Source organism: Phalacrocorax carbo, chromosome 12 (genome assembly GCF_963921805.1).
Source record: "Phalacrocorax carbo chromosome 12, bPhaCar2.1, whole genome shotgun sequence".
Classification (NCBI taxonomy): domain Eukaryota; kingdom Metazoa; phylum Chordata; class Aves; order Suliformes; family Phalacrocoracidae; genus Phalacrocorax; species Phalacrocorax carbo.
In genome coordinates this window covers 2,988,659-3,014,235 of record NC_087524.1, presented here as the reverse complement: position 1 = coordinate 3,014,235, position 25,577 = coordinate 2,988,659, and the positions used below count along the sequence as shown (strand labels likewise).

The 25,577-nt window shown below is 42.7% G+C and overlaps 2 protein-coding genes across 2 annotated transcripts in view; one reads left to right on the top strand and one right to left on the bottom strand.

The window, feature by feature from the left end:
- WDFY4 (WDFY family member 4) overlaps window positions 1-25,577 on the bottom strand; it is a 144,442-nt gene that overhangs the window by 26,817 nt on the left and 92,048 nt on the right. The window contains exons 44-51 of the mRNA XM_064463735.1: window positions 22,512-22,660; window positions 21,264-21,384; window positions 18,801-18,886; window positions 17,304-17,366; window positions 4,278-4,320; window positions 3,374-3,493; window positions 2,692-2,809; window positions 1,877-1,986 (exon numbers count right to left, since the gene is read on the bottom strand). Coding sequence (XP_064319805.1) covers window positions 1,877-1,986; window positions 2,692-2,809; window positions 3,374-3,493; window positions 4,278-4,320; window positions 17,304-17,366; window positions 18,801-18,886; window positions 21,264-21,384; window positions 22,512-22,660 — 810 coding nt within the window. The remainder of the gene's footprint in view (window positions 1-1,876; window positions 1,987-2,691; window positions 2,810-3,373; window positions 3,494-4,277; window positions 4,321-17,303; window positions 17,367-18,800; window positions 18,887-21,263; window positions 21,385-22,511; window positions 22,661-25,577) is intronic.
- On the top strand, window positions 13,664-14,728 carry LRRC18 (leucine rich repeat containing 18). Its single transcript, XM_009504997.2, has one exon. It carries the CDS (start codon window positions 13,679-13,681, stop codon window positions 14,456-14,458), a length of 780 nt encoding a protein of 259 aa, XP_009503292.1. The 5' UTR covers window positions 13,664-13,678; the 3' UTR covers window positions 14,459-14,728.

Here is a 25,577-nt window from a genome sequence, read left to right as displayed (position 1 = left end):
GACACCTGAAAGGAATTCTGGGAGGTACTTGACTAAGGTGAAGTGGAAGGTACCATCCAACACCTGTCTGATGAGCCAGTCTTTCATCCATTCGAGTACAATACGCAAAGCACATACACACTTTTCTCCAGAGTCAGATCTCAATACACTTAAATAAAATGTGAAATAATAAGGTTTTGTAAACTCCTGTACAGTTCTCTTACTAGAGGCAATGCTTCCTCACTGCCGCCTTCTGTGGTCAGGTGCAAATCAAATCATTGACTTGCGAAAGAGGATGGTATGCCAACATCAGTTTTCACAAGGTGTGCACCCAAGTTTTTGCATTTCCTTGTCATGTGCGTTCAGACTGGCAGTCTGCAGTTATAAGCATAGTTTTTCCACCTTTTAAGATGCTGAGAAGCTTTCACAGCTCCCAACTCAGCACCCTTCTGAGGTCTTAAGTTTGGGATTACTCCTTTTCCAACCTGCTCTTGACTTGAGCATACAGTTCTCAGGCCTGCTGTTTGCCCGACTGCACCTCGCAGTCAGCAATTCCTAAGCTACCATGGGACCAGCAGCCTTTGAAGGTAAGTATCCCCACAAAAAAGCTGGTTACCTGCTAGATCACACATAAACACTGCTGCAAAGCAGCTACTCAGACTGGGAACTTGTTATGCCTGGAAAGTGTGCCGGTGACATACAGCAGCCTTTGTTGTTTACAACAAGAAATAACTGCTCCACAGTCATTCATGACTACAGCTAACATATGGCTCACAGTGGGTGATGGTAACCATTGCCCCAGGTGGTTCACTAACCCATCAGCTACTGCTGGTAACAACCAGTATCATAGGGCTTATTACTTAATTAGCACAGCGCTTTAGTTGTATTAGTTCATTAAAAAAAAAAAAAAAGGGGAAAAAAGACCAGCACAACAGCAAAGCACTTGGAGAGCTGCAGGAGGCGTGGCCAGTCCTCACCATATGTACAGCAGTCTCTGAGTGTGGCATGTTCTGGCCTAGCTCTCTCCCTTACATTGCTCCATAAGGATAGACAGATTTCAGGAAAAGACTCCTTGAAAAAATACACTTTTGAGGACTTGTTGTCCTGGTAGACCCTGCTATAACAAAACACATATTACAGAAATAAGGGTCACAACTGCTACAGCCCAAGCGTCTGTGCTTGTGTGTCCCCAACTGCCTGCTGAAGAGGGCAGTCAGGAAATTTGGTGTGCCTGTATGCTGACCAGCTGGGAAGGTAAGCACAAAGTTCAGTATCCATGAACCTCAGTCCCATAGGGAGTGTTTCTGGCACCCTAAACCAGTGGCAAGTTCAGAACAAGCTAAAACAAAACATTCCTTCTGGAGCACTGGATGGAGTCTCACCCCACTTCTCCTTCGGGGAGTGGATCCCATGATCCCTATAATTCCCCACCCACCAGAACCTGTGCATCCTCATCTGGCCTAGGAACGCTCTTTATGCCACTGCAGCCAGCTCCAAGTCCTTACCCATAACCACATTCCTGTGTGGACATTTGGGTTTAGAATCCCTACCGTGAAAGTCTCATATGCCTCAAAGTCAGAACCTTATGTTCAGAAAATTAGTTAAACATTGTCTTTGTGTTTGTATGCCTCAGCTCTCATAAAATGCATCACAGGACCAAAACTAAATAATCCTTCTCCCTCAGAAAAAACCAAGATCATCAGGCATCAATCATGCTCCCATTAAGATGTTTTCACTGAATTCAACAGACACAGGATAGAACCTTCAGTGAGCCCAGAATCCACACTGAGTATACAGAAAATGTCAAAAGAATTAATCCCTCTTCATTACACAGCCACTATGATGTGCTACATGGTTCATAATGAGGTGTAGGAGGGAAACTATCTTGCCCCCTTACCTGCAGAGAACAGAAGGTCTGGGTAAATGGCTCCATTCGGACCAAGTAAGATGCCACTATAATTGCTGATGAATAGTGAGTACAGTAATGGCACTGGGCTGACAGGTCTCCTGCAAATTGGACACAAATCAGATTTCAGTGCAAAATATCACCATTTTAAGCCCAGAGCATCCAGTTACCACAGCACAACTAAATAGGATGCAGATCTTTAAAGCAGATGTGTTCAGGGATCTGTGAGCAAAAGCACACTGTGCATATTTGCATTGAGTGTGCAGTTACTACCACCTCTGTATGTTCTTTTTTTTTTGCATTCCACATTTCATTTTCTGAAGAACAAGGCCTTTAATTTTCCAGACCATCCCCTTCCCCATTAGTACCAAAAAAGGTCTTGATCTCCAGAGGTCAACAACCTTAATGTCCTGTTTCCTTTTCTTACAGTAGCTGTTAGCTAAGCTGCATGCAGCAGTCTTCTACACGCAGCTCAGCTAACAGGCAAGACAAATGTGTGCAGCTTAGTTAACAGAGCAGTCTTTTCTAGGGAATGCTGCTTTATGCTGTAGCTTCTCTTCCTGCCCAAGGGAAGAGGGCAGAATGCAGCAGTACAAGGCATGTAAGGCAGTGCTTGCAGGAGTAATTTCTATTTGAATCCTCAACCAGTTTGTATCCAGAAGTAGAAGGATCTCCTTGATGTGGTGCTTTCCTTCACCACAGCTCTGGAAAGTTTTTGGGTGACCTTTTCCAAGGAACTTATCAGCATTCCCAAGGGCCTAGGGAACTCAAGCCTCTGCTGTCTGTTAGTCTCCTAAAACACTCACCCTCGCTCTTCTCCACCTCATTGTAGCGCTGGATGAACTTGCGTTTCCTCTCTGCAGTCTGAGCTCCCATGGGCTTTGACAGGTCCCGAAATGTATGAGGATTAGTAAGGTTTAGAGTCTGAAAAGCAAAACCAGCACAGATGTGGATTTTAAGATTCATTAAGATTCATTTTAGACATCATTACTAGCTCAGCAACACTGGGTAGTGGCTGTGCTGGAAGTTTCACCTATACAAGGCCACAAATGCAGTACTAAAACATCCATCTCCAGAACTGGGATGGGACTTGGAAAGAGAGTGGCGGCATGTGCCACTGAAAGGACAGCATGTACAAGGAGCTTCACAAATGAAGGACCTGTCAGGTTGCACATTGCTCTCAAGGCTTTTCTGTCCAAACCTCCTTGTCAGGTCACAGAAGCCTGTTCCTGCCTGACTGCTAAGCCAATGCAGCCAGGCCTTAACTAGGTAGGTAGCTGAGAGATGTTAATCTGCCTTTCTGAGGCAGAATGTGGTCCTCAGCATGCCAATTTGAAGATAAGGCTAATCTATAATCAGTACAGTTCAAATTAACTCTCTCAAATTTTGAACCCTTAGCCTAGACCCCTCTGCTTCAATGACATCATTCAACAAACCGTTGTGTGGTTGCTATCAGAGAAAGCACAGAACGCTGCAGCAAGCACCGACCTCGGAGTGATAGTCAGCAAGGACCCATGGAAACACAGGATACTGCATGTAATCGTTATAGCTGCGGCCAGCCAATGTGTTCAGGTACATGAGGTAATCAAAGTTGCTGATCTCCCTCTTCTGCCAGGGAAAGGAAACAAGCATTAAAATCTCCTAACCCCACCCCTGAATACCATGCCTCAAAGGCACCCTCAGAGTCCTGTGGTTCCCACACCCACCAGGACAAGAACTATATGTAATCAGTCACCCATTGCCATGCACATCAGCACAATATCTCATATATGACAACCCATTCAACAGATTCTGAATCTTCATTCTGGCTCTTGTTCAGACAGGCCATTTGCATTTGTCTATAATCAACCCATTGCTTTTATGCTGTATTTTCATAATGAAACACTTTCCCCCAAATTTAAAAATGAGCCAAATTCATGCAATCTGTATATTGGAAAATCCTGGACAACTGCCTGTACAGAAAAGGCTGCACAAAGTGCTACGTATAAACAAGAAGATATAGATTTCTTCAACATGTCTTGGGTCACCAAGATCAGGGGTACAGGAAACTAAATGCATCTCTCAGCCCAGCAAAACATCTGGGAAAACAAGAGGTGCACTGATTTAGATGTACAGTTGGTCTGTGAAGGGTTGATCAACTAGGTGGCTCTCTTCAGTCTCAGTTTAAAAACACGCATAGAATCACACTTAATCTGCCAGACAGTAGCACCCTATGCAAAACCTCTGCAATAACCAGGTGTAAATACTCTGATCTTCTTGCCAATAACCTCACCTCCAGCAGCAAGAGAGCAGCTTAGGCCATGAAGTACATACGTACGCATGTCCATGTGCAGACACACAGACAGGTGCTGGTATTCTTCGCTTAATGATGCGCAACCAAGATTTAGCTTACCTGCCACTTCTGGAGCATTGTCTTTTCCCCTCCTGAGTGTTTCCTGTATGGACAAACATTTGATTGAAATAACCTGCTTCACAACCGCAAGAGAAAGTCAACATATTAACCTCTGTGCTCCCTGTGCCCCCTGCTCTCATCCCACAGAAATGAGAGAACACCAACACTAGAATGCTGAAGTTTCATCATTGACCAAATCATTCTAAAACCAGAGCGTCATCAGTTAGGTTAGTGCTGCAGGATGCAGGTTTCCTTACTGCTTTCAGTAGGAAGGCAGGCTCTGCCTCATGAACAGAGATGGCCCAGCTTCAGATGGCTGATGAGTTCATCAGTCAGTCGCTCGCCCTGTGATATGCTGACTCTCCCTAAGCCACTTGCCAGTCTGCTCCTGAATTCAGTGCCACTTGAAGTATGATATTTAATAAAGAAAAAAAGAAGGAAGTAGGGTGGTGGCATTTAGGATGGATTCTGTTTGCCTTAAGTTATCGCTGCAAACTGCAGTGGCGATGCCACACAGCAAACTACAAGCATTCAGAAGCGGACTCGCAGGCAGAGAAGATGTCCGTGCAGGAGGGGCAGATGGCCACCTGGGCACAGCAGCCTCCTCAGCTGTTCCGAGCTAAGCCACACTGCTAACCAGTCTGTGCTCCCGCTCTCATCCCACTGTAGAGCTAGAGTGCTAGTGACAGGTATCATTAAGGCTGTCTGTTTCTATTCTGAAGCCGTGTTCTCAAAGGCTCATGCTTTTCTGAAGCATTCTGAAAATACTAGCTTGAAAACAGAGGTCTCTCAGTCTCCATATCACAGGTATTCTCTGTGCATCAAGCACTTTGAAACTAATGTAATCCTTAAAAAATGGGTTACCATTTCTTAGTTGTTTTTTTTTAAGTAAGAGAGTAAATATGTTTTTTCCACTTTCTTTGTCCTCAAAATGCAACTTCTTACTGAAACTTTAAACAAAAAACAAACCAGCAGAAGGCAGATTCTAAACAGGGGAATTCACCTGAAAATGTGAAAGGGTTGAAGGTTCTGAGCAAAGAAAGGTGACATTTCAACTACACTGAGCTAGAAGGTGTGTCACTACCTGAAGACCATGGACTTGCTCTTGTCAAATCCTAGAGACCAAACTGAGGCAAGTGACATCTTTTGGATTAAAGAAACTTTAAACATTTTAAACTTAAAGTTTGTAAAATTAAAGATCTGCCAAAGTAAACAGGGTTAGTGACATGCTAACTGGTGGTAGGAGATGCTTTTCTCTTTGAGTGTACAACTTTAATCCTAACGTGCCAGCTCAGAGACAGGATTACTAACATCTCAAAGTGTAAGGAAATCAGTTCAGCTGTAGATTATAAAACTGATACATGTATAACTGGCTGCTGTTTTGCACTCTTATGCTCTGTATAGGATCACACCAGAAATTAACAAAGCTAGGCCTAAAGCAGCCTCAAAGATCTAAATAAAATATTGGAATCGTCTATGATCATTAGTATTTTATTGAATTTGCAGTAGCAAATTCTTGTAAACTACCCGTCATGATTATGAATCATTACTTTACTGCCTATTCAATCCTGGACCAGTTAATAGTGTACATAAAGGGAAAACACTACAGTTTACTCAACATAGTATTTTATTCCTTGCCTAGGCACTCCGTTCAGAGACAAGTGTGTAGCTGAGGGAAGGATTTTGTATAGCCTAAGTAATAACCTATTTAATGAACAAACATGAAACCCAGGACTAATTCTAGCTCATGGCCTACAACTCCTAAGCTTTGTTTAGTTCTCCTGTTAGCACACAAAACCTAACAATTATAGGCTCTTTTTAGAGAAACCAGGCAAAACGAAAGGTTAGTTCATATCTGATGTGGGAAAATAGGATCTTCACTCTCTGTCCAAAAAAATGAAGAGATTATAAGATAGCCTAATTTACACAACAGAAACCAGAAGAAAGTCCATTGACTAGAACAGAGTTATGGTGGTTTTGCACCCTCAGTTTGAGCCACACATAGCTCAAGAATGTAGGAATTCTAAAGTAGCAAACACATATTTTGAGCGCTGATCCTTTACAATTCATCCCTCTCACACTATACGTAGATTTCCCCACTGTCCTTTGTAAGGTCTCCAACAGACATTTGGAACTCAGAGAGAGTATCTCAAAGGGTTGGAACAGGATCCGGACTCCTGGCACTATTTGAGGTGTGGTTGGGTTACAGCATTTGTTGCAGAGGGATCAGGTTAGGTTCTTCCCTTTCCACAGGGGCAGACTCACTAAAACTGCCCAGGTTTATTTTGGCTGAGTTAGAAAGCAAGGAGTTATGTAATGTGCAATCCTGCTCAATCCATCAGTCCTCCAGCATTTTAAAGTGGGAGCATTACAATGGAACTAAAATATACACAGGATTAAATTGGGCTAGTCTGTGTGTATGTTATGCAAGTTTGCATAATATGTGTTGAGTTGTGGGTGCCATGACCCTGTAGGGGAACTCTTGCTCTGCTCGTCACAAGCCCTGAACAGCTAATAAGGACTCTACAAGGGCCAAATCAATCCTCTTTCTGCTGACTTTGGAAGCTCCTATATAACTCAAAGAGGTCAATGAGTTCACCACATCATGAAAATACGTAAAGCTAAATATAGGCGCTCAGCTGTAAGAGCCGTCCTTCTGGGTCTCAGGGGGCCAGGCAGGATGCTCTGCCCAAGTCCCCAGAGATCTGGAATTCCGATTCTCCCTTGTTGACTCGCAGGGGTTTTGGAACATGAATTCCAATGCAGGCAGCTCAAGCCTGTTCTTCCCTTTTCCTTGGTAATCAATCAGCATTCCTCCAGCCAACACCCCGTAGCCAGGACAGCAAAAGCTCAAAGTAAAGCAACTGCAGCAAGTGCATTTAAAAATAAATAAATAATCAAAGGCTGGTTTTAAAAAGAGGCAGGAGAAGTGCTTTATAAATGTAAATAACTAAACTTCAAGAGGGGGTGAAGTTACGTGAAGTCAAGAGAAGTACCTACATATCCATCTAGATCTAAATCTATAAGATATTTGTAGGGCACTAGGCACTGCAGCATCTAAGCATGATGTGTACTAATGATGATCCACCTTTGGCTACACTGTGCATAAGTGATTTATTAATCCCTCTTCCATTAACATCAGACTATGATCTCACTCTTGTGATAGCCAGTACTCTCCATTTGCTAGAGACAGGTGGACCTCAACTCATTTGGAGATTCATTGCAGATGAGATAATCTCAAAGGATAAGATTTTGCCTCCACTGAAATGAATAATAAAATTCCAATAAACTTAATTGGTTCTTAGACTTCACAAAGCTGCTTTCATTTGCCTCGTGTCTTCCATCCTCTAGACTTCTTAAGTCTGCAAAACAGTGTGAAGGGTCTCTTCAAACCACTTTTCTTAAAGAATCCTTGCAATTACCAGTAGTATGAAGAAAACCCCCTTCCTGGTATGCCACAACCTGGGTCTAGCTCCTACTATTAAAAGAGGAAAGAAGAGGTCAAAAGGAACATCAGTTTTCCCTGTGAAACAATTGGGTATCTCTCAAGCCTCAGGAAAGTGTTAGGTTAGATTACTTCAGAAAAAAGGTACAGGGTCCTCCTTGTTTGATTGTTCCATTCCACCCTCAGGGTATTCTTACTCTGTGCTCAAAGAATAGAGGTATAATACAAAATAATTTATAAGTAAGTATAATATTAAAGTAGGGTTCCTTGAAGTAGGATGTCTTGAAGGGGCTGGGGAGGGGGAAAGGAATCTCCCTCATTTACAGAACACTGTTTGCACCATGTGTATTCACAGGCTTAATCCAGACAAAGGGATAACATTTCCACTGTGCAAATGCTGCACCCAGGCACACTTCAGGTCGCAGAAGAAAAAAATCAGGTAGATTCAGTGAATTTGTTGAGGTGAGCAAAATGCAACCTCCAACCCTGGAATCAGGCAACAACATCAACATTCTCAGCTTCTTTATGCCAATAATATTCCAGTCCCATTATCAGCAAGAGGGATCTCAGCGTTGTGTCTCCTGTGGACAATACCTGCCACAAAACACACAGGTATTTCTCTTCAATAGTTCTTTTTTTTTTTCCAGATACTATTTTGAAATTACTGAAACCAGTTACTAAAAGCTTGAGCTTGGTAGGCCCAGTCATAGAGGCAAATTCCAGTAAATTCTCGTTACAGAGGGGAATTTTTGTACCAACTGCACTTTTGAAGGGTCACAGATAGATGAATATAATCTGCAGCTCATCTGTGTCCCTATCTCTCCAATCTGGCACGTTCTAAGGATGGTATCACAAATGTTGCAAGTTTTAGCACGCCCATAAAAGTATCTCACACTGTGTAACAGCCAAGTAAAATGAAATAGCCAAGTGACTAAAATGGACGGTTAAGGCAACATTAGAAGCTGACGAACAGCTTCTAACCAGGTCCAGATGCTTTTTCTTTCTGCATAATTTGAAATCTAACATTTCCAAGGCACTGCAGGCAGTTAGTTCAGTTCTTTTCCCTCCAGCTTGAACTTGCATGCTGGAACCAAGCATTATGCTAATGATCTCCAAGGGCCTAGCACTGCTGTTGCTTAGGAACAAGAGTCTCTCAGGCTGTGGACGAAGAATTAAACAGAGACACCCTGGAGCTGGGGAAGTCCTTTTTGCCACTCCTGCCCCGCACACTCACGTATGCAAGTTTCTTGAAGGGCTGCCATTTTCCATCAAGTAAGTACGATTCAGAATTTGCAGGACTGTGAAAAGGAAATTGTCCTGTGCTCCCTGCTTTATTTACAGACTGAAAGACTAATACATTACTCAAAGAAGAGTAGGCAGAGGACGACTTCACAGTAACAGAGCATGAAGGCTCATCTCACACTACCGAAAAAACCGAGCAGCTTGTGACATCTATACCTCACCTTCTAAATCTTCCTAGCTGCTAGCCGGTAAGATCTGATGCAGGGGGGCAGTCTGGCAGAGTTGTTAAGATGAAACAGTATTTTTGTTTCTTTTTCATGGGCCTTGCTTTTATACGTGACCTTGCACTATGGGATAGCACACTGGCTTTGAACTGATCTAGAAAAGTAAGAAAATTAAGGAAGAAAACCCCTCTCTATCTATTTGCTCATGACAGGATTTGGTCTAAACCTGCCTGTTAGTAAGAGACTGCATTTAAGATAGTCAGTGAATTAATCTCCCTTCAACAACAGCTCGTATCTAACAACTAAGAAATGGTAACAGGCTTGTAAGCAGGGAAATAAAAACCTACTCTCACTGGAACTGCTTGGCTTCATGCAAAACCATTCAGTGTACGAATGCTGGTTTTAAGCTTTATATGAAAGTATTTCCACAGAGCTATTCCCGTGGGTGAATCAGAACATGTCACCTCACTGCTTTCCTGCCCCCGGAGAGGTGCAGGGCGTGCGGAGCTCCGCTGGGCTTGGCAAGTCTGCTCTGCAATACGCAGGCTTCCAGGAGGAATGACAGAGGAAATTTTTCTCACAGACTAGTTCAAGATGGGATCAAGATGGTTCTCTGCAGCTTTGGGCGCAGTGAAGTAGGAAGCAGCAACCCATGGGAGGAAGAGAACCGGCAGAACCACAGGGAAGGAGGTCCTGAAACACCCAAGACAGTGTCTCAGGCAGAAGGTCTGTTCTGCTCCTGCCAGCCCTATGCTGAGAAAGGAAGAGAAAGGTTTGGATAGAAGAGACTGCACCATCAGAGTCCAAATCCATATTCTTCTAGGATCGGATCTCCTCCTTAGGACAGGTTTAAGCTACAACGGGTCATGACTGGGCCCTGTGCAAGTGCTTAAGTGCACATAAGGAGTAATGTCTGATCCTTCCTTGCCTCAGAGAGACACTGACAGTCCTAGTCCTGATGCTCAAGGTCTGTTCCCTCCCTGCAGCTCCCAGCAACACAAGGCACCACAGACAGCATAATGCCCTTGACACACACTTTCTATTCATTTCTATTTCTGTATCAGGCCAGCCTGATCCACTCTGGGCCTGAGAAATACTCATAAAACTCCGGAGTTAGCCCTGGGCTTTCAAAAGCACAACCCAGACTGAAGATTTCGCCAAGTGTGGATAAAAAGGCATTTTTCTAGTCAAGGTCCTCTTTAGCAAGACCGTATCACATTGAAATACAGCACCTCCACCCTTGGGCAAAAGCTTGCCAGCAACTCAGAAGGTGAACCTGGATGTAGGGTGAGGGTTGAGCGAAAATGAGTAGAGTTCCCTCTTATCATCATCATTTGTTAGGCAGTAGGGCAACACATGGACGCCTCCCTCTGCTATCCCAGGAGGTGCACTGCAAGCATGAGATCGAACAGGCATAATTAACATTTACAGCAAGGAGGGCTCCTGCGATTCCTGAATTTTTAATATCAGTGGCTAAAGAACTGGAGCCCTCTTCTACAGAGCTAAAGAAAATGAGACATGGCTAAGTAAGCTCCATTATCTCCAGCTACAGCCCTGTGAAACACTGATAATTAGTTTACAAGCATGCAGAGACAAGAGAGCTATTCACCCCCTTCAAGCTGTCTGGTGAGCTGCAGTGTTTCTGCAGAACTCTAATGGTAATCCCTATCTCTGGGATTGAAAATGACCCTTTAGTAATTTTGAAACGTGGCTCCCGCTTTTAAACCGAAGGAACTAGCACTTGTAAAGCGTGAGCACTCCCTAGCGACTCCTGTTTTCCTCATCAGTGCACCCTGGATGCCTGTGGTAGGATTTTAAAAAGTCTGACTAAAAGAAACCTGACCCTACCTTCAGGTGTTTAAATCTCTTTGAAGCCTGGGTATTATCCAGGGCATCATACAGAGAGATCTGTCTTCAGGAAAATTACACCGATCTGTTTGTTTCCACCTCTTAAAAATCTGAAAGGTCCAGGTTCAAACTCTGTAACAAGTTGGCCAGGGGTATTGACAGAGGAGTACCCAGCCCCAAAAGGTTAAACTGGAGTTATTCCTGACAAGCCTCCAGCACCCAACCTCCTCCACCAGGCTCCCTCTAGTGCTCCCAGGCTCGCACAGCGCAGAGGACCGGGGGACCAGCAAGGGCAGGCAGCTGCAGAACAGGCTGATGCTTTGGCTAGCTGGTATTTTTAAGAAAGGAAACTGTTTTGGATCAACGTTCCCCCTTTGGTTTTAAATGAAAAGTAATAGAAAAAAATTACTAGGAATGGAACAAAATGTTTTCTTTCTGAAAGTTTTAAAGCTGTTTTAAAAAGCATTTTAAAAGAAATTATCATTTTGAATTTAGAAAAAAAAAGTATATTTGCTTGAGGCTTCTTTTGATTTTTTTTTAAAGGCGTGTTTGGCTGAAAAACTTTACTGATCAAAATGCACTGAATGTTTTGGTCAACTCACCCAAAACAAAATTCAAACAAAAAGAAAGTTGGACACAAAAGTCACCAGGTTCATATCGGTTGCAGGAAACAAACTCTCTTTCCATCTTGCCAAGGTGTAAGGAAGCTTCCCTGCAGATCTTCTGAAGCATGGTAGTCAACCCGTGTGCACCAGTAAGGGACTCAGGCTGTCCTGTACCAGCAGTAGGTACTCTGGCATTTCCCATGCAGCTGAACTTTATCTTCACAGAATTGCCAACAAGAATATTGCATCAAATCCTTAAAATGAGTGAATTGTGATTAAAAAAACCTATTGTTTTGATGTCCAAGAACTTCCTACCCACTCCTGGGCAAATTATTTAAGCTATCAACAACAAAGGTGGAAAAAGTGCTTTATTCTCCACTGTGGAGTACTTTTGTTCTGCTACCAGCCTGCACTATGGAAAGAATAGCGTTGCTATTGCCCCTGGGGTACTGTAAGGTTTAATACAGCAAAGACTGAAAAGCCTTCAGATATAATGGTAATATGGCCCTGTAAGTACTGGTGAGAGACAGTAACGTGTGAGCGACAGACATAGGAAAATTTAACTGTGTTTAAATATTTTTATATAAAATAACAAAGATTCAATTTTGGAATATATCCTCAGGGCAAGACTGACCCCACTGTGCTGCTTTCAGGATTTTCTGAAGCATCTGCCTCATTACAGAGCTCCTGGGAGGGAGGGTGGTAACTGGCAGAGATCCGCCTTGCTTTTACATTATTTTTGGCTATGGCATGTAATTGAAAAGGAGCTGAAATGCCTTAGTTGTAGCCTAAGCTCCCCCTTCATGTATTTGCACATGATTAATGAGTAGCCAAAAAGCCTGAAGGGTTTGTAATGAAGCCTTTCTAATAGGGAAATGTATTGTAGACAAATCCATATTTTGTCCCAAACGATCATTCATCAAAGCTGCGATTTGACTCCTCACAATTAAATGCCAGAGCACCCAGACCATCCTGCGATTAGCCAGCTGTAACCAGCGCTCTTCTCTGCACACTGGCTGAGAGGGACATCGTCATCCATTTCCAGGGAAGCAGCCTATTTCCTTTGTCACTAGCCATAATTAGCAGCTGTATTCGATGACCTTCGATTAGAGAGACAGTTCATGAAACCTGAGACCGCAGTGGACAACTACTCATACAGGCCTCAATTCGACAAAGCACGTAGCAGATGCTGAGCATCGTACGAGTCAAAAGCCTGACCAGAACACCCGCACGCAGTTTTCGAGGGCAGGGCACCTTTGCAGCGGGAGTCCATCTATCCCACAGCATGGATGGAAAGACAAGGTTAGAGTATCCGGAGTCTGTCCTCAAAGCGCAGGAGACACTTACCAAGGTCTGGTTTAACATGTCGTTAAGCAGCACCAACACAGACCCCCCCTGTTGCAGTCTGCTCTGCAGGTGATGTGTGAACTGCAAGCAGTTCTGGCAAATGTTCCTGAGGTCCTGGTTAAAGCAAGGCTTTTAGTCATTTGCTTTAAATATTTAATCTTTCAACAGCATCCAGGCCTGTAAAGAAGGCAACCTGTTGGCCTGGTAGAATAAGGACGATTTTGGATAGCTTCTTTCGGTGCAGTCCCTAAGGACTGGATTGAGACCCACAGTATATTTTGCTCTGATCCTCAAATGGCTGATGGATAACACCACACTGCATTCAGGTTTGTTACATGCTGATCTCAAATCAGTATCTAGGGATGAAAATCAGCAAATTTCTCCCATTTGTAATTTCGCCCTGTAATGCAATGTAAACGTTACAGTGCAGTAAAATAATATTGTAAATTATTAGAATTTCACCTACTCAAAACACTTTCAGGAAGAACTTTTAGAGTTGCAGCTTTAGGGTTGAAAAGTCCTGACCTTAAAAAAAGGACTTCTGAAGAGTCCAGCAGTCACATGTTAATTCATAACTACGTAATTATTTTTTTAATTAGGGAGTAACAGCGACTGCTTCCAAAGGCTTTACTGGAATTCCCACACTCCATCCACAGAGTCTGGTGTGTATGTCTGTCTCTCAGTGGAGAGATGGCCAAGGGGAAAGCAAAAGGGAAGAAGGTCACCTTGAAAATTGCAAAAAATTCCATCCGGATATCGTTTGACGGAGGGCGTCGTCTTGACTTAAGCAAGATGGGTATCACTACCTTCCCCACATGCATTCTGAAACTGGCTGACATTGATGAACTTGATTTGAGCAGAAACATGTTAAAAAAGATTCCAAGCAGCATCCAGAAGTTCCAGAAACTGCGCTGGCTGGACCTGCATAGTAATCAGCTCGAGGAGCTACCAGAGACAATAGGTACACTTCAGAACCTTTTCTACCTGAATATATGCAACAACAAGCTGACCACCAGAAATCTGCCGGAAGAGTTGAACCTTCTCAAGAACCTACGTATTCTCAATCTTGGCCTGAACTGTCTCGACAGTATTCCCACCAGTCTTGGGGCCCTGAAGGAACTTAAGGAGATAGGTCTCTTTGACAATGCCTTGACCACCATCCCAAACAGTGTGAAAAAGCTCCCCAAGCTCAAGAAACTGAATGCACAAAGAAACCCTCTCCCAGATTCAACAAATCAAGAAGAGCGCACAGACTCCATCAAACGCATAGAAACACTTTACTTAGTACAGAAGAAAGACCTGTGCGCTTCCTGCCTGAAGATGTGTCAGGATGAGAGGGACAAGCTGAACAAGTTAGAGAACATGACACCCAGCCCCTCAAAGAAGCCAAGTTTCCCTTTACTCCTTACACCCAATTCCTCTGCAAAGGGTAACCAAGAAGAATGGAGGTTAAGAGGCGAACATGCCTGAAAAATACCAAGGCACTCCACAGACCATGTGCCACGAAATCCAGCCCAAGCTAATAAAAAGCTGACCTCCTTCCTCCTCCCTTTTCCTGCAGTTTTCTTACTTTAAAGATCTACTCTGTTTTAGAGACCACACAGACCTGCTGCTTCTAAAACTAAGTCCAAAACAACTAAAACAGATGTATATTTGGGAAAAGAAGGACTATTTTCTCCCAGGCCTCTTCCTACAGCATGTTCTTCATGTTTGGGTTTGTTTGGTTTTTTTGCTTTTTTTATTTTTTGTCTTTTGTGTGTCACGTAGCCAGTGAAAGAATCTTCAAGAAGATAGGTTTTTCTAGTAACTCCACTGCCACCACTGAGCCTCAAACATTAGTTCTGTTCATTTTCATAGGGTGAGACACAGTAAAACTAGTCTCAGTAAATACCATTTGGAGGAAAAGGAACAGAGATGGGAACCTTCTGCTGCTGGTGGCTGCCACCAACCCCTCAGACAGGCACTGACAGTGTAGGAACCATGAGCCCCTTCCAATTCAGCAGAGGCAGCAGACACAAATGTTATGCTCAGGAGTACCTAAGCAGTGCAAACACAGTGCTTAGAGCTAAAAACCAGTGATCCTGTTTGCCATCAAGGGGCGGGCCAGACTCTGCATAAGCAAGTTATCTGGGATTTTGGGTGCTATACCTGTGTGAAGCGATCTCTAACTTGCACAACACAATCAGCACCAGTACCTATACTCATAGTGTTTTGTCTGCCTCTAAGCCTCGCTCCAAGGAAGGTACAGAAGGGAGAAGAGATAAGGAAAAGAGATAGGGAAAAGATTGCTCTTTTTAAGGGTCCTGGGCATATCACTTAAGCAGTGACGAAGAGAAGAGTCGCCGTCTTTCATGATCCAGAAGTCAGATGGTGAATTGATGAAATCAGGTCTGGCGTCCCCACAGTACTTTTAGCTTTCTGTTCACATGTGTGCATGCGTGTGTGCACCTGAGCACACACATTCACTTGCTTAAATCACATCCCTAGGGCAGAGAGTACTGACAGCCTGCAAACAGCAATATACAGGTACAAGCAATGCACAGATTATAAAAGCAGTCAAGCGTGACACGAGAAGAGGTGCTGGCTGTGGCCATAACATATGGTGACGGCAAACATTTAAGTGTATTTAAATGAAGAATAAAGTGCCAGGGGCAAAGTACTCAGTTGTCCAGTAACAGTCCATTACCATTTTTTAAATGGCTACGGTAGAGCCTGGGAGTCAGAACTTCTGTGTATTATTCCTATGGACTAGGTGGAACTCTGATATGGGGTTTCCCAGAAATGTTACATCATATGATACATCAAACTGGTAATTTCTTCTTTCCATAATTCAGCTGTGCAGTTATTAATAGTGTGTCTGGTCAAAGAGCTTAGTGTGACCTGCCTCCCTGTCTCAGACAGGGCAGGGAAAGCTAGGATGCTATGGAAGATGGCCATTGCTCCCTAGATGGGGAAAGAGCTCTTTGTGCTGCTTTTCAATTTTTCTAACACAGAAGCAGCTCCAGAACTCAAACAAGGGAAAAAAACTCATCAAGTCCTCAATACTTCAGTTCCCAGACTGGAGTTTGGTAAAGGGAAGCATGCCCACTGTGGTAATTTTCTCTAACTTTCCACTTAAGGACAACATTTCTGGGACCATTACTTAGGCAGTGCACTGTCTTATGTTTATTTTATTTCATCTCATGCTGTAACATGGCCCAGCCAAGGCTATGCCAAAGGCCCCTTACATTCTCAGAGTGAAAAAGGTGTGCAGAGTCCTCTCACAGGCAGTGGAGTAAAACTGAAGGCAGAGCCCTGTGGGATTCAGGACAGGCTACTTCAGACCTAGACATACAGCCTGCTTCAATGTCTGAAACCAAATGAGTCAAGTGTTTCTCACAATAACAAGCCCGGCTAAAGCCCAAAGGTCCTGCAGCTGTAATGCATCTTACCTCAAGACATTCCCACCCGTTGACCACCCAGCAAGCACGGGCAAAGGAAACCCTGGGGCCAGTTATTGGTTACTCTACAAAGAACACAGATCACGCTCCATAGAGTCAACCATCACCTCTGGCATAGGTCAGGCTCTAGCCAGAGCTGGTTGCATACTTCATTGATACTTTTTGCAAGCTGATGGCTCATACACAGGGGTGAAAATGTTCACTTACAGGATAGGAGGTGAAAATTAAAAAAAAAAAAAAGAAAAAGACTACTTCTGACACAGGCCACAGCAACTCATAGGGGCAAGCTGCCCCTCAGGTCTCAGCAGTATTCCAACCTCCAGGCGATCATTTCAGAGGACACCAATTAGTCACTTAGGGTTGCGTTCCTCAGATATCCAAACTGAGAAGAGTTACAGGTATGCAAGTAACTCAAGGTCAGCATGAAACATGCTCTCAATCACCTCCCACTAGGAGAAAGCTTTTTTCCCTGCAGTGGTAAATCTGAGGGACAGCAAGTTGGAATCTCCCCTCACGTTTACTATAATATGCCAAAACAACCATGTGTACATCTGTCACTGTCTGCCCTAACCACACAATAAAGAGACCATTACGCAGAAGCATTATGGATTATCTCTAACCTCGCCGACTGTCTCTTTCCCACACTAACCATCTGTGTAGAGTTTACCAATAAAGTCATATTAAGGAGGTAATAATTATTAATCAACTATGCACAGTCAGCTACTCAACACATTCTTCATGACTTTGTACTGTGTATGCTGTACACTAGAATGCTTTCTGGAGTTCTGGGGACACCTCTGAATCTTTTTAAGGTGCAATTTATTCAAACAATTGCAGTTATTATCTACAGTTATCCAATGCTTCCTATGTTTTACCTTATATTCAGGGACTCTTCTGTTATCCCCTTTGACTTCAAAGCAGGTTGGAAAGAGCAAAATCTATAGGAGATATGAAAGGTCACATTTTAATTATTTAAAGAGTTATCTGTATACATTACATATGTATATAATCTATGTCATGTCCTGACAGCAACTTCCTTCTACAGCATTTCACTAAGACTCTAACCTAGGACAAAGCTGAAAGACAACACAGCAAAAGCATACGTTCAATATTAAGAAGTTGCCTATGGGCTGGATAAAAGCAGTTTCTTTCCCAAATAGGGACTTGAATTGATATATAGGATTATGGACTTATGAGCAGGTGCTTTAAGTTCCTATTAATTCAAGCCAGAGAATGAGAACCCACTCAGGCATTTATCTAGCAAAAATGGCAGAAAGGAATACTAACTCACATCTTGGCCATTCCTATTTAATTTCACTGGGGATTTATGATGTCAGATGTACTAAAACCTTGAAATACATAGGTTTGGTGACCTTCAGTTGAGGGGCAATGCAGGCAGCTGAGGATCAGAACATTATCTTGAACTGCCTCTGCACGACTCCCCCAGGAGATGTTTGTCAGAGCTGAGAGACAGCAAAGAAAAGGGCTAAACAAAGCAGCTGTCTCTGAGGCAGAACCTGGTAATTCTAAGTAGCCACACTATGCAGCCAGTTTAGAAAGGAAGACTGGATACATCTGCATTGACTTTTTCAGTAATGCTCCATTAGAAACTGCTCAGAGATTTCAGGAGCAGAAGGAACTGCTATGGTTTTTAAGAAATTAACAGTCCCAATCTTCAAGTCCAGGCTGCAGAATTTGCCACAGGAAGTACTACATATTGAAGAATTTTTCCTGTGTAAAGGAAAGTGAAAATAAACCTGTCATTACAGCCAGAACTGCAGTAGGAAAACAAAGCCAGAAAACAGAGTGCAAATTAGTCACCTCATAGTCTTACATTCAAGTTCCATCAAACAAGGCAAGTGCATAAGGAGAAATCTATTTTAAACAAAAATTAAAAGTTCATGCCACACCAAAGATGCAAAGTCAGAGGTACAAAAACATTTTATTCCTAAAGAATCTAATGACACTTAGTGTGTTGGAAGAAAGCAGGAAGAAACCTTCTTTCACCCAGTACTGTGAGGTGAGATGGAGGTGATGCTCTCAGCTCAGCGAGAGGAAGCAGCACAGCTACAGTTGCTGTTTCCTGGGATGCAGGGACACACAACTCGCCACTGGGTGCTAAAGGAGTCCTGCACATGCATTAGCTCCCTTGACAAACCAATGACTATATAATGCTCCAAAGAATTCACAAGTCAGCAAAAGGAAAATTTCATAGCTTTGCTCAAGTGTAACCTGCTAAAGACCAAGGAACTGCAACTGAAGAAAAAGCCCCTGGGGCAGCACACAACAGACATCTGAGGCCAGGATAAATAGGGTCAAGAGACCAAGAGTGCCACCCAGGTGTTCACATGTTGTTATGAAATAGTAATTACCTCTTAAATATTTTATTTCGGTCGCTGTCATGGAAGACAAGAAATCTGGAGTAACCATTTTTGAAGAATACTTCCAAGGCGATCTCCTGGAAAGGTAAATCATTTACAGTGTGAAGAGCTGCAGAGCAAAGACTAATGCTGCAAAGAGTCCAACATGGCCTAGCCAGTTCCTTCAGGGCTTTAAAAAATGAAATAAAAAAAAGGCCTTGAAAAGCGTGAAAAAGTATGGCAAAATATGCCTAATAATCCCAACTTCTCCAACTATAGGAATGCTCCCACTGGGCTGACTAGGAGTTCAAATGCTTCTCTGAAGCAAAACCAAACTCCAGGTATTGGTTCCATCATCAACCTCCTCCTGCTGCTTCTGAAGCATTTTTATTTTGAAATCTCAGTGTGTTTAACAAGACACTAGTACCATTAACTTCTAATTACATGAGAAAGATAACATAAAGAAGGCATGCTAAATAAGAGTTTCTTTTAGAAAGCAACCATGCTGCTTTCTAAACAAATAGTGAGCTCAACAGAAATGCCAAAATAATTTCTCCTGACTAGAAGCCACAGAGGTGGAAGGGAAGTTTATGACATTTCCCACTGAAGCTTTAAATAATCAAAGTTGAAAACTTTGCCCCCTTTCTTCCACAATGTCATGTGGGCATTTGCATATAATCCTATTATTTACTCAGTGAGTCGTCCTTTTTTACTCAAAGTCAGTCAAGTAAAGCTATAACACATAGTGTCTAAAAAGCCAGACATGAGTTTCAATCCAAATAGGGCAGGTGCAATACAAACCTAGAAAAACACCACAATGGCAACGGCCCCATACATGATTCACCAATGAAGTATAAAGCAGAAAGGTAATATGAGAGCAGCTATGACAATGAACAGCTTGCAGCCTTTGCTCTGAAGCTTGGCTTTCCAAACCACGTCTGCTCAAGTGTCACCGTTACAGAATCGGGCCGTGTGGGTTCACAGTGCTTCGCTCTGAGCTGGGCTGTGCACACGAACAGATCAGCTCTCTGAGGCACGGTAGCTGACCAAACAGCTGATCTACCTGTCCTACAGGGAAAGCATGTGGAATCAGTTTCCTTCTTTTTCTGCAGTATTTTTTCACTGGAGTCCCAGTGCAAGAATTTGAGAGCCTGATACAGGTACCTGAGGTTTCAGTTCATTAACTGAAACAGAGTAAAAATAAACAAAACAACCCTCCCTCCCCCCAAACCACAACCAAAAAACCCACCAAAATACCTCAGACCAACAAGCCCCACCTTTGCCCAGGCCCATTCAAAGACTGTTTTTACTCATCTCCATTTTTCCCTTTGGGTCACACAAAATATTTCCATTTCACATGTTTAAAAAAATCCCTGCATACACAGACATGTGAATATATGAGAAGACAGCAAGGTTCCACTGGCAACTTTGATGCTGTTCACAAAACAGAAGAAGTGAAAGCTCTGTTGCTCAGGTTGCTCACAGTGATGTAAAAAAAATAAACTTCACACAGTTACTCGAACAAGACTTAACGTTCCTATACATGCTTGGAGAGTGAGCTAACCACTGAGATATGCTACACCCTGAAGCATGTCTCACCTACTAAAACTGTCCATTCTGCATACATAAGTGAAAATAGGACAGGGCTGAGTCATGGATGAGTGCCATACTACATGATAGAACACAATTTTCAACCCCATTTTCTCCAACTTTTGAATTTTCAAAATGATTTCTTAATTCTCTGTTGAATCTCAACCTTCCAAAAATGGATTCAAATTAACAGATATGGCTGGTTCAAAACTCCATATTTTTGTCAAACAAAATCTGTGAATTACTCTTTACACTGTACCAAAATCCTCTAGAACAAGTACAGGCTTTGGTGCTACAAGCTCTTGCTACAACTCTTCTGTGATTCTTACTGCAGGCTCATCTAAACTGGACAAAACTAAAAGGGTACCACTGGTAATGAGTAGCTTCTCGGTAGCGCAGCTATAGGCAGATTCAAATCTTCTGCTCCAACTTATGACTCATGTATTGACTCACATGTACCACCTGAATGTTATTCCGAGAGGCCCACGGTAAGCATGTTACAGGTACCCATAGTCCACTGATGTCCAAAACTGCCGAAGTCTGTGGGAGCTGAGTATAGTGAAAGTCAGACACTTACTGCAGCTTCCATCCAAACACAGGAAATTGACTTCAACTATTATTTTCAAAAACATTGAGGTAAACCGCGAACAACTTTGTTAGCCTAACAACTAATGAGCCAACAAGGGTGCTTAAACGCTCTGGTGAATACAGGAAGGAATTTGTGTTACCAAAGGCTGATGAAGCAATGATGGGAACAAAAGCATTTTGCGACTCAAGTGAAGACATCTCAGCAGTCTTAGTAAAAATTGTGCAAGTAGTTTTTGGTCACACGTCATTACTGCTGTTGCAGCTTTCCCTCAAATGACCAAGCATGTTAGCTCCTACCTGCAGAAGAAAGCGCATCAGATGAATCTCTTTTATATCATGATATGAATAACGGGAACACATCTGGTCTCCCACTGCATGATCTTTATGACATAAGTTGAAAATAAATGGATCACTAATGCTGGAAGAGAAAAATATAAAGACAGAGAAGTTAATTTGAAACAAAAAAGATCAGGAGAGTCCTCATGAATAGCCAAGTCCTCCCTAAAGAAGAATAAAAATACTAAGCTAGCAAGACCAGCTGGGGCATACATGAATTGAAAACAAAGCTAAATACTGAAGGCAGGTTTTGTACTAGTTCCCAAAATAAAATAAAGAGCCTGTGGAGGCTAAGGGTAGGTTTAGAATTATTTTGGTGCATGCAAATAGGCAGACAGCAATGTTTTGCACACAGTAAAGTCTGAGAAGCAGCAAGGGAAGGAGCTGGGTGGGAGAGACTTGAAAGCTTGGGTCAAGGGCAAGCATCAATGGACACATAGCTGTTATAAACAGCAGCTAATTGGAACTAATAATTAAAGAATTAATCCATTATTACTTTAGTTGTGTATCTATATTGCAATTGCTATCTACACCCTAACCCAGAGCAAATCCCTTAGAAAAACAACCTAAGCTTTTATTGGACCCAGTCCAATCAATCCTTAAGTCACCTGATCAGACTGACTGATATTGGACTTAGAATCGGATGTAGAGCAGACAGTCAGGGAGTAAAAACACCGAGTTACTCACTGTCCCACTGGGCTTTGCACATGAGCTCACAGTATACGCAAAGAGCTAAGTCTAACAGACTAATTTTCAATATTGATCAGTTCAATAAATCATGAGTCAAAAATGATAGCAGTGTGCCAAATATTAATTACGATTCTTTCTTGGAGAAACAAATAAAAACTTATGAGACAATGAAGCTAAAGGCTCTTGTAATGACTGTTCCATATGAATAAAAGATGGGAGCCAGTCAGAAAGAAACATTAACAACACTTTAAAAGAATTGAAAAACAGCAACGTATGTGTTAGATTGCCCACCACCTCCATCTGTTGGAGCTGGGAGTCCTTGTTGCTCCTCCAAAGCCTGTGAACAAGCATCTCTGTTAGTTGTGTTAAACAACTCCGTGAACAGATGGAAAGGACGGCAAACGTCTTGCTTTGCTAATACCCCCCTTGAAATCCCCCCAAAGTCTGTGCAAATTCAGGTTTCCATGTGCCAATACTGAAGTTACCGAAGCAGCTCTCTGGGAGGAAAAAATTACTCACCTGGACAAGCAGTGACGCGTACAGTAGACTTCTTCTAGAGGGGATAACACAAAGCACTCGCAGATGTAGAAGTGGTCCTTGCCAAAGAGCAGCACTCCTTCCAACGCTGTATGTCCCTGCACAACTGCCACAGAGCACTTAAACGTGACCTAGTATGGAAGCAAGCATAATTAAATCAGGAGTGGGTAACACTCAAGACAGGGCCAGCAGGGAGCAAGACCCAATGATGCAGAAGGACACGTGTTTGTACCAGAGCAGTTGCCATCTTGATTGGCAGGTCTATAGGGATGCAGCTACAACAATCACCCTATGGCTGACAGTGCATGACTCCGTGGTAGTTGTAGTGGGAGGGTCTGATGCCCTTTCCCCGCAGTAAATCTGTTCCTTCCCCATCTATCTATGGTTACATTTAGCAACATCACTACAGAACATGAAGAGCTTGCAAATGTTGCAGGAGTTAGTCCTGCAAAACTTTTTTAGACAGCAATACTTACTATGCAGGTGGGGGGCTGAAGCACTGGGGAAAGAAATGACTTACACAGCATCGTACAGAAGAACAGTGGCATATAATAAATATATCTATATTTAGAATACAGAGAAAAAGCAAAAATTTTATTTAGATCCCAGTGAAAGCTATACTTGAAAAAATCCTGCAAAGAGATCCCAGGGAGCAATGAGCAAGGAGAGGATCTAATACTCTTGGTATCTCACCGTGGCCAGCTGAATCAGCATATAGTGGATTGAAATCTCAGTAACACTAGACTCCTTGCGCTGGCACTTTTCCATCTTACATTATACTGAAGGCCAATCAAAATATATGAATCTATGCTTCTAATTGTCTTGAAGATTTAGTTAAACAGTCTGGAACAGTTTAAAAACCCTCCCTCAGCATCCTAAGGCTCACTTTCTTTTCTTTCTCCTGAGCAAATTAACTTGGCCCTTAAAGCAGAAGACTTTATAACCTACAGTTTAGAAGCATTGGGAATTTTTCAACAAAGTAGTTCTTTGGTCATATACGCCAGTTCGTAGAAAGCTTCTTGGAATTGACTGGTTTTGATAAAGAAAAAGCCCCTTTTTTCTGGACCAGTTTCTATGGCTGAGAGATGGTGTAGAAAGGAAACAGACCACTAAAGAGAACAGAAAAGCCCAATGATCCAGAAAATTGTGTGGGCTGCGGGAAAAGTAAAGGTCTGGTTTTAAATCAAGCAATAATTCATTGCAAAGAATTGTCCTAACATTTAGAGGCATAACGTTCCTTATTTTTCTTGTCTGTAATTCAGTCTTCTGTAAATACTCACCTCCAAAAGAGCAGTCCACTGGTTAGCACAGTCAGCTGGGAGGATCAAGGTCAACCCACTGCTGTACCCAGTTTGGATCAGAGCTTTGAACCAGTATCTTCTACCTTCCTGGGAAGGAGGCAGGAGCTAATCGTCAGCCTTATTAGCCCAGTCTCAGGTGAAGAACCCTCTATTTGCAAAATCCCTTCAAACATTCATACTACAACACCACACTAATGCTCCCAAAATCTAATACTACCTTACATACCAAGAGAACTGCTCACTGCTGAGCTCCCCCTGTACATCAGCACAATCCTGAACAACGTACAATCCAGAAATGAGTTCAAAATTTTGCAATCTGAGTCGGTCTGAAACTGGTAGGACCAGAGGGCTGCAGATCTAACTAGAGAGGTTAGATCTGAGAGGTATTTATATAACAGGAGAAGTGTGCTGGTTCAGAAATCTAGTGCAATGTTCCTGAGAGAACTGATTGACAAGTATGCAAAGTATCACAAAGTCTGTTTTTTCTCTTAAGGTCCCAATGAACTTACCTCTGCCAAACTTCAAAAGAAAAGAGGTCCTGCATTTTGTGTGTGCAAAAAAGACACAGAAATCGCATTGGTTCTACCAGACCATGTAAAGTCTACATGATGATACGTACAGTAATTATGGTTCTCCTTCGCTTTTTCCTTTGTTCCTACCTCACTAGTTCTGAAACCAAATCTACAACCTTTCTTGCCTCCACCCCAAAATACACATCAACTAACTCGGGTGAGCTGAAGCAGACCTGCACTGCTACGCAAGCTTTTGGTCTTGGATGTCAGCAGAACATAAATATTAAATTTGTAAATAATTGAAATAAAATCTTGTTTCTACATTTAATTTTTTTTACTGAAAACCAAATATTTCACCAACAAAATGGAGGGTTTCATTTTGAAATCACTTGAGTGGGCAGAAAAGGTTGTTTTCATCCTGGGTTTAAAAAAAACCAACAAAACAAACAACGCTGGAAGATTTCCGTGGGCAATTTTTAATGGAAATTCCTTAAATCTCTTTCTCTTCCCCCTCTAAATTATTGCTAACAAGAAGGTAGCTGTTTTCCATCACCTCCCTGCAGGTCCCGCAAGAATGCCTGTCTCTGGGTGGACGTGCCAACCACAGAACTCTGAACCGGAGTGCCTGTGTGCCTGCATGCCGTTACGTGGTTAGAGGCACGTATGCTTGCACGTATGCTTGCAGTGAGAATACTGGGGAATTCTGCTCACATTAGCGAACCACAGGGTTTCCTGAAGTAATTAAATAGCAGAAAGATCGCTTCTTCCCAAAAGGAAGGTAACTGAATATTGAAACATCAGATAGTTGTGCAAAATAGCGAAATGGACACAAAACTGAAATCCAGACTTCTAAGAAATGTACCTCAGCAAACCCAGCCCGTATGCCAGAGAGCATGTGTGTGGTTTGGGGAGGCACGTGTATGGTGAAGGGGGCCTACTTATGATCGCTAATATGGTCTGTCACAAGTAATCACTTTGTTAGTCCACCTAAGGCAGGACTGGGGCATGTTAGTAGGCCTTGAGAGGGGACAGAGCATGGACTTCTCTTTCTCAGACCTTCAACTCTAAGCTTCTATCTTCTGAACTATCCAACCAGTAGCAGTCACCAGTGCCAAATCCATTTCTTCAATTTTATGTTATCACCCCCAACAGAATTAAATATATCTGCGCTGTTAGAGATACTAGAGCCCTTGGGCTGAGTCAGTTGTTCTCGTTTGGAGATCAGGGCTCATTTT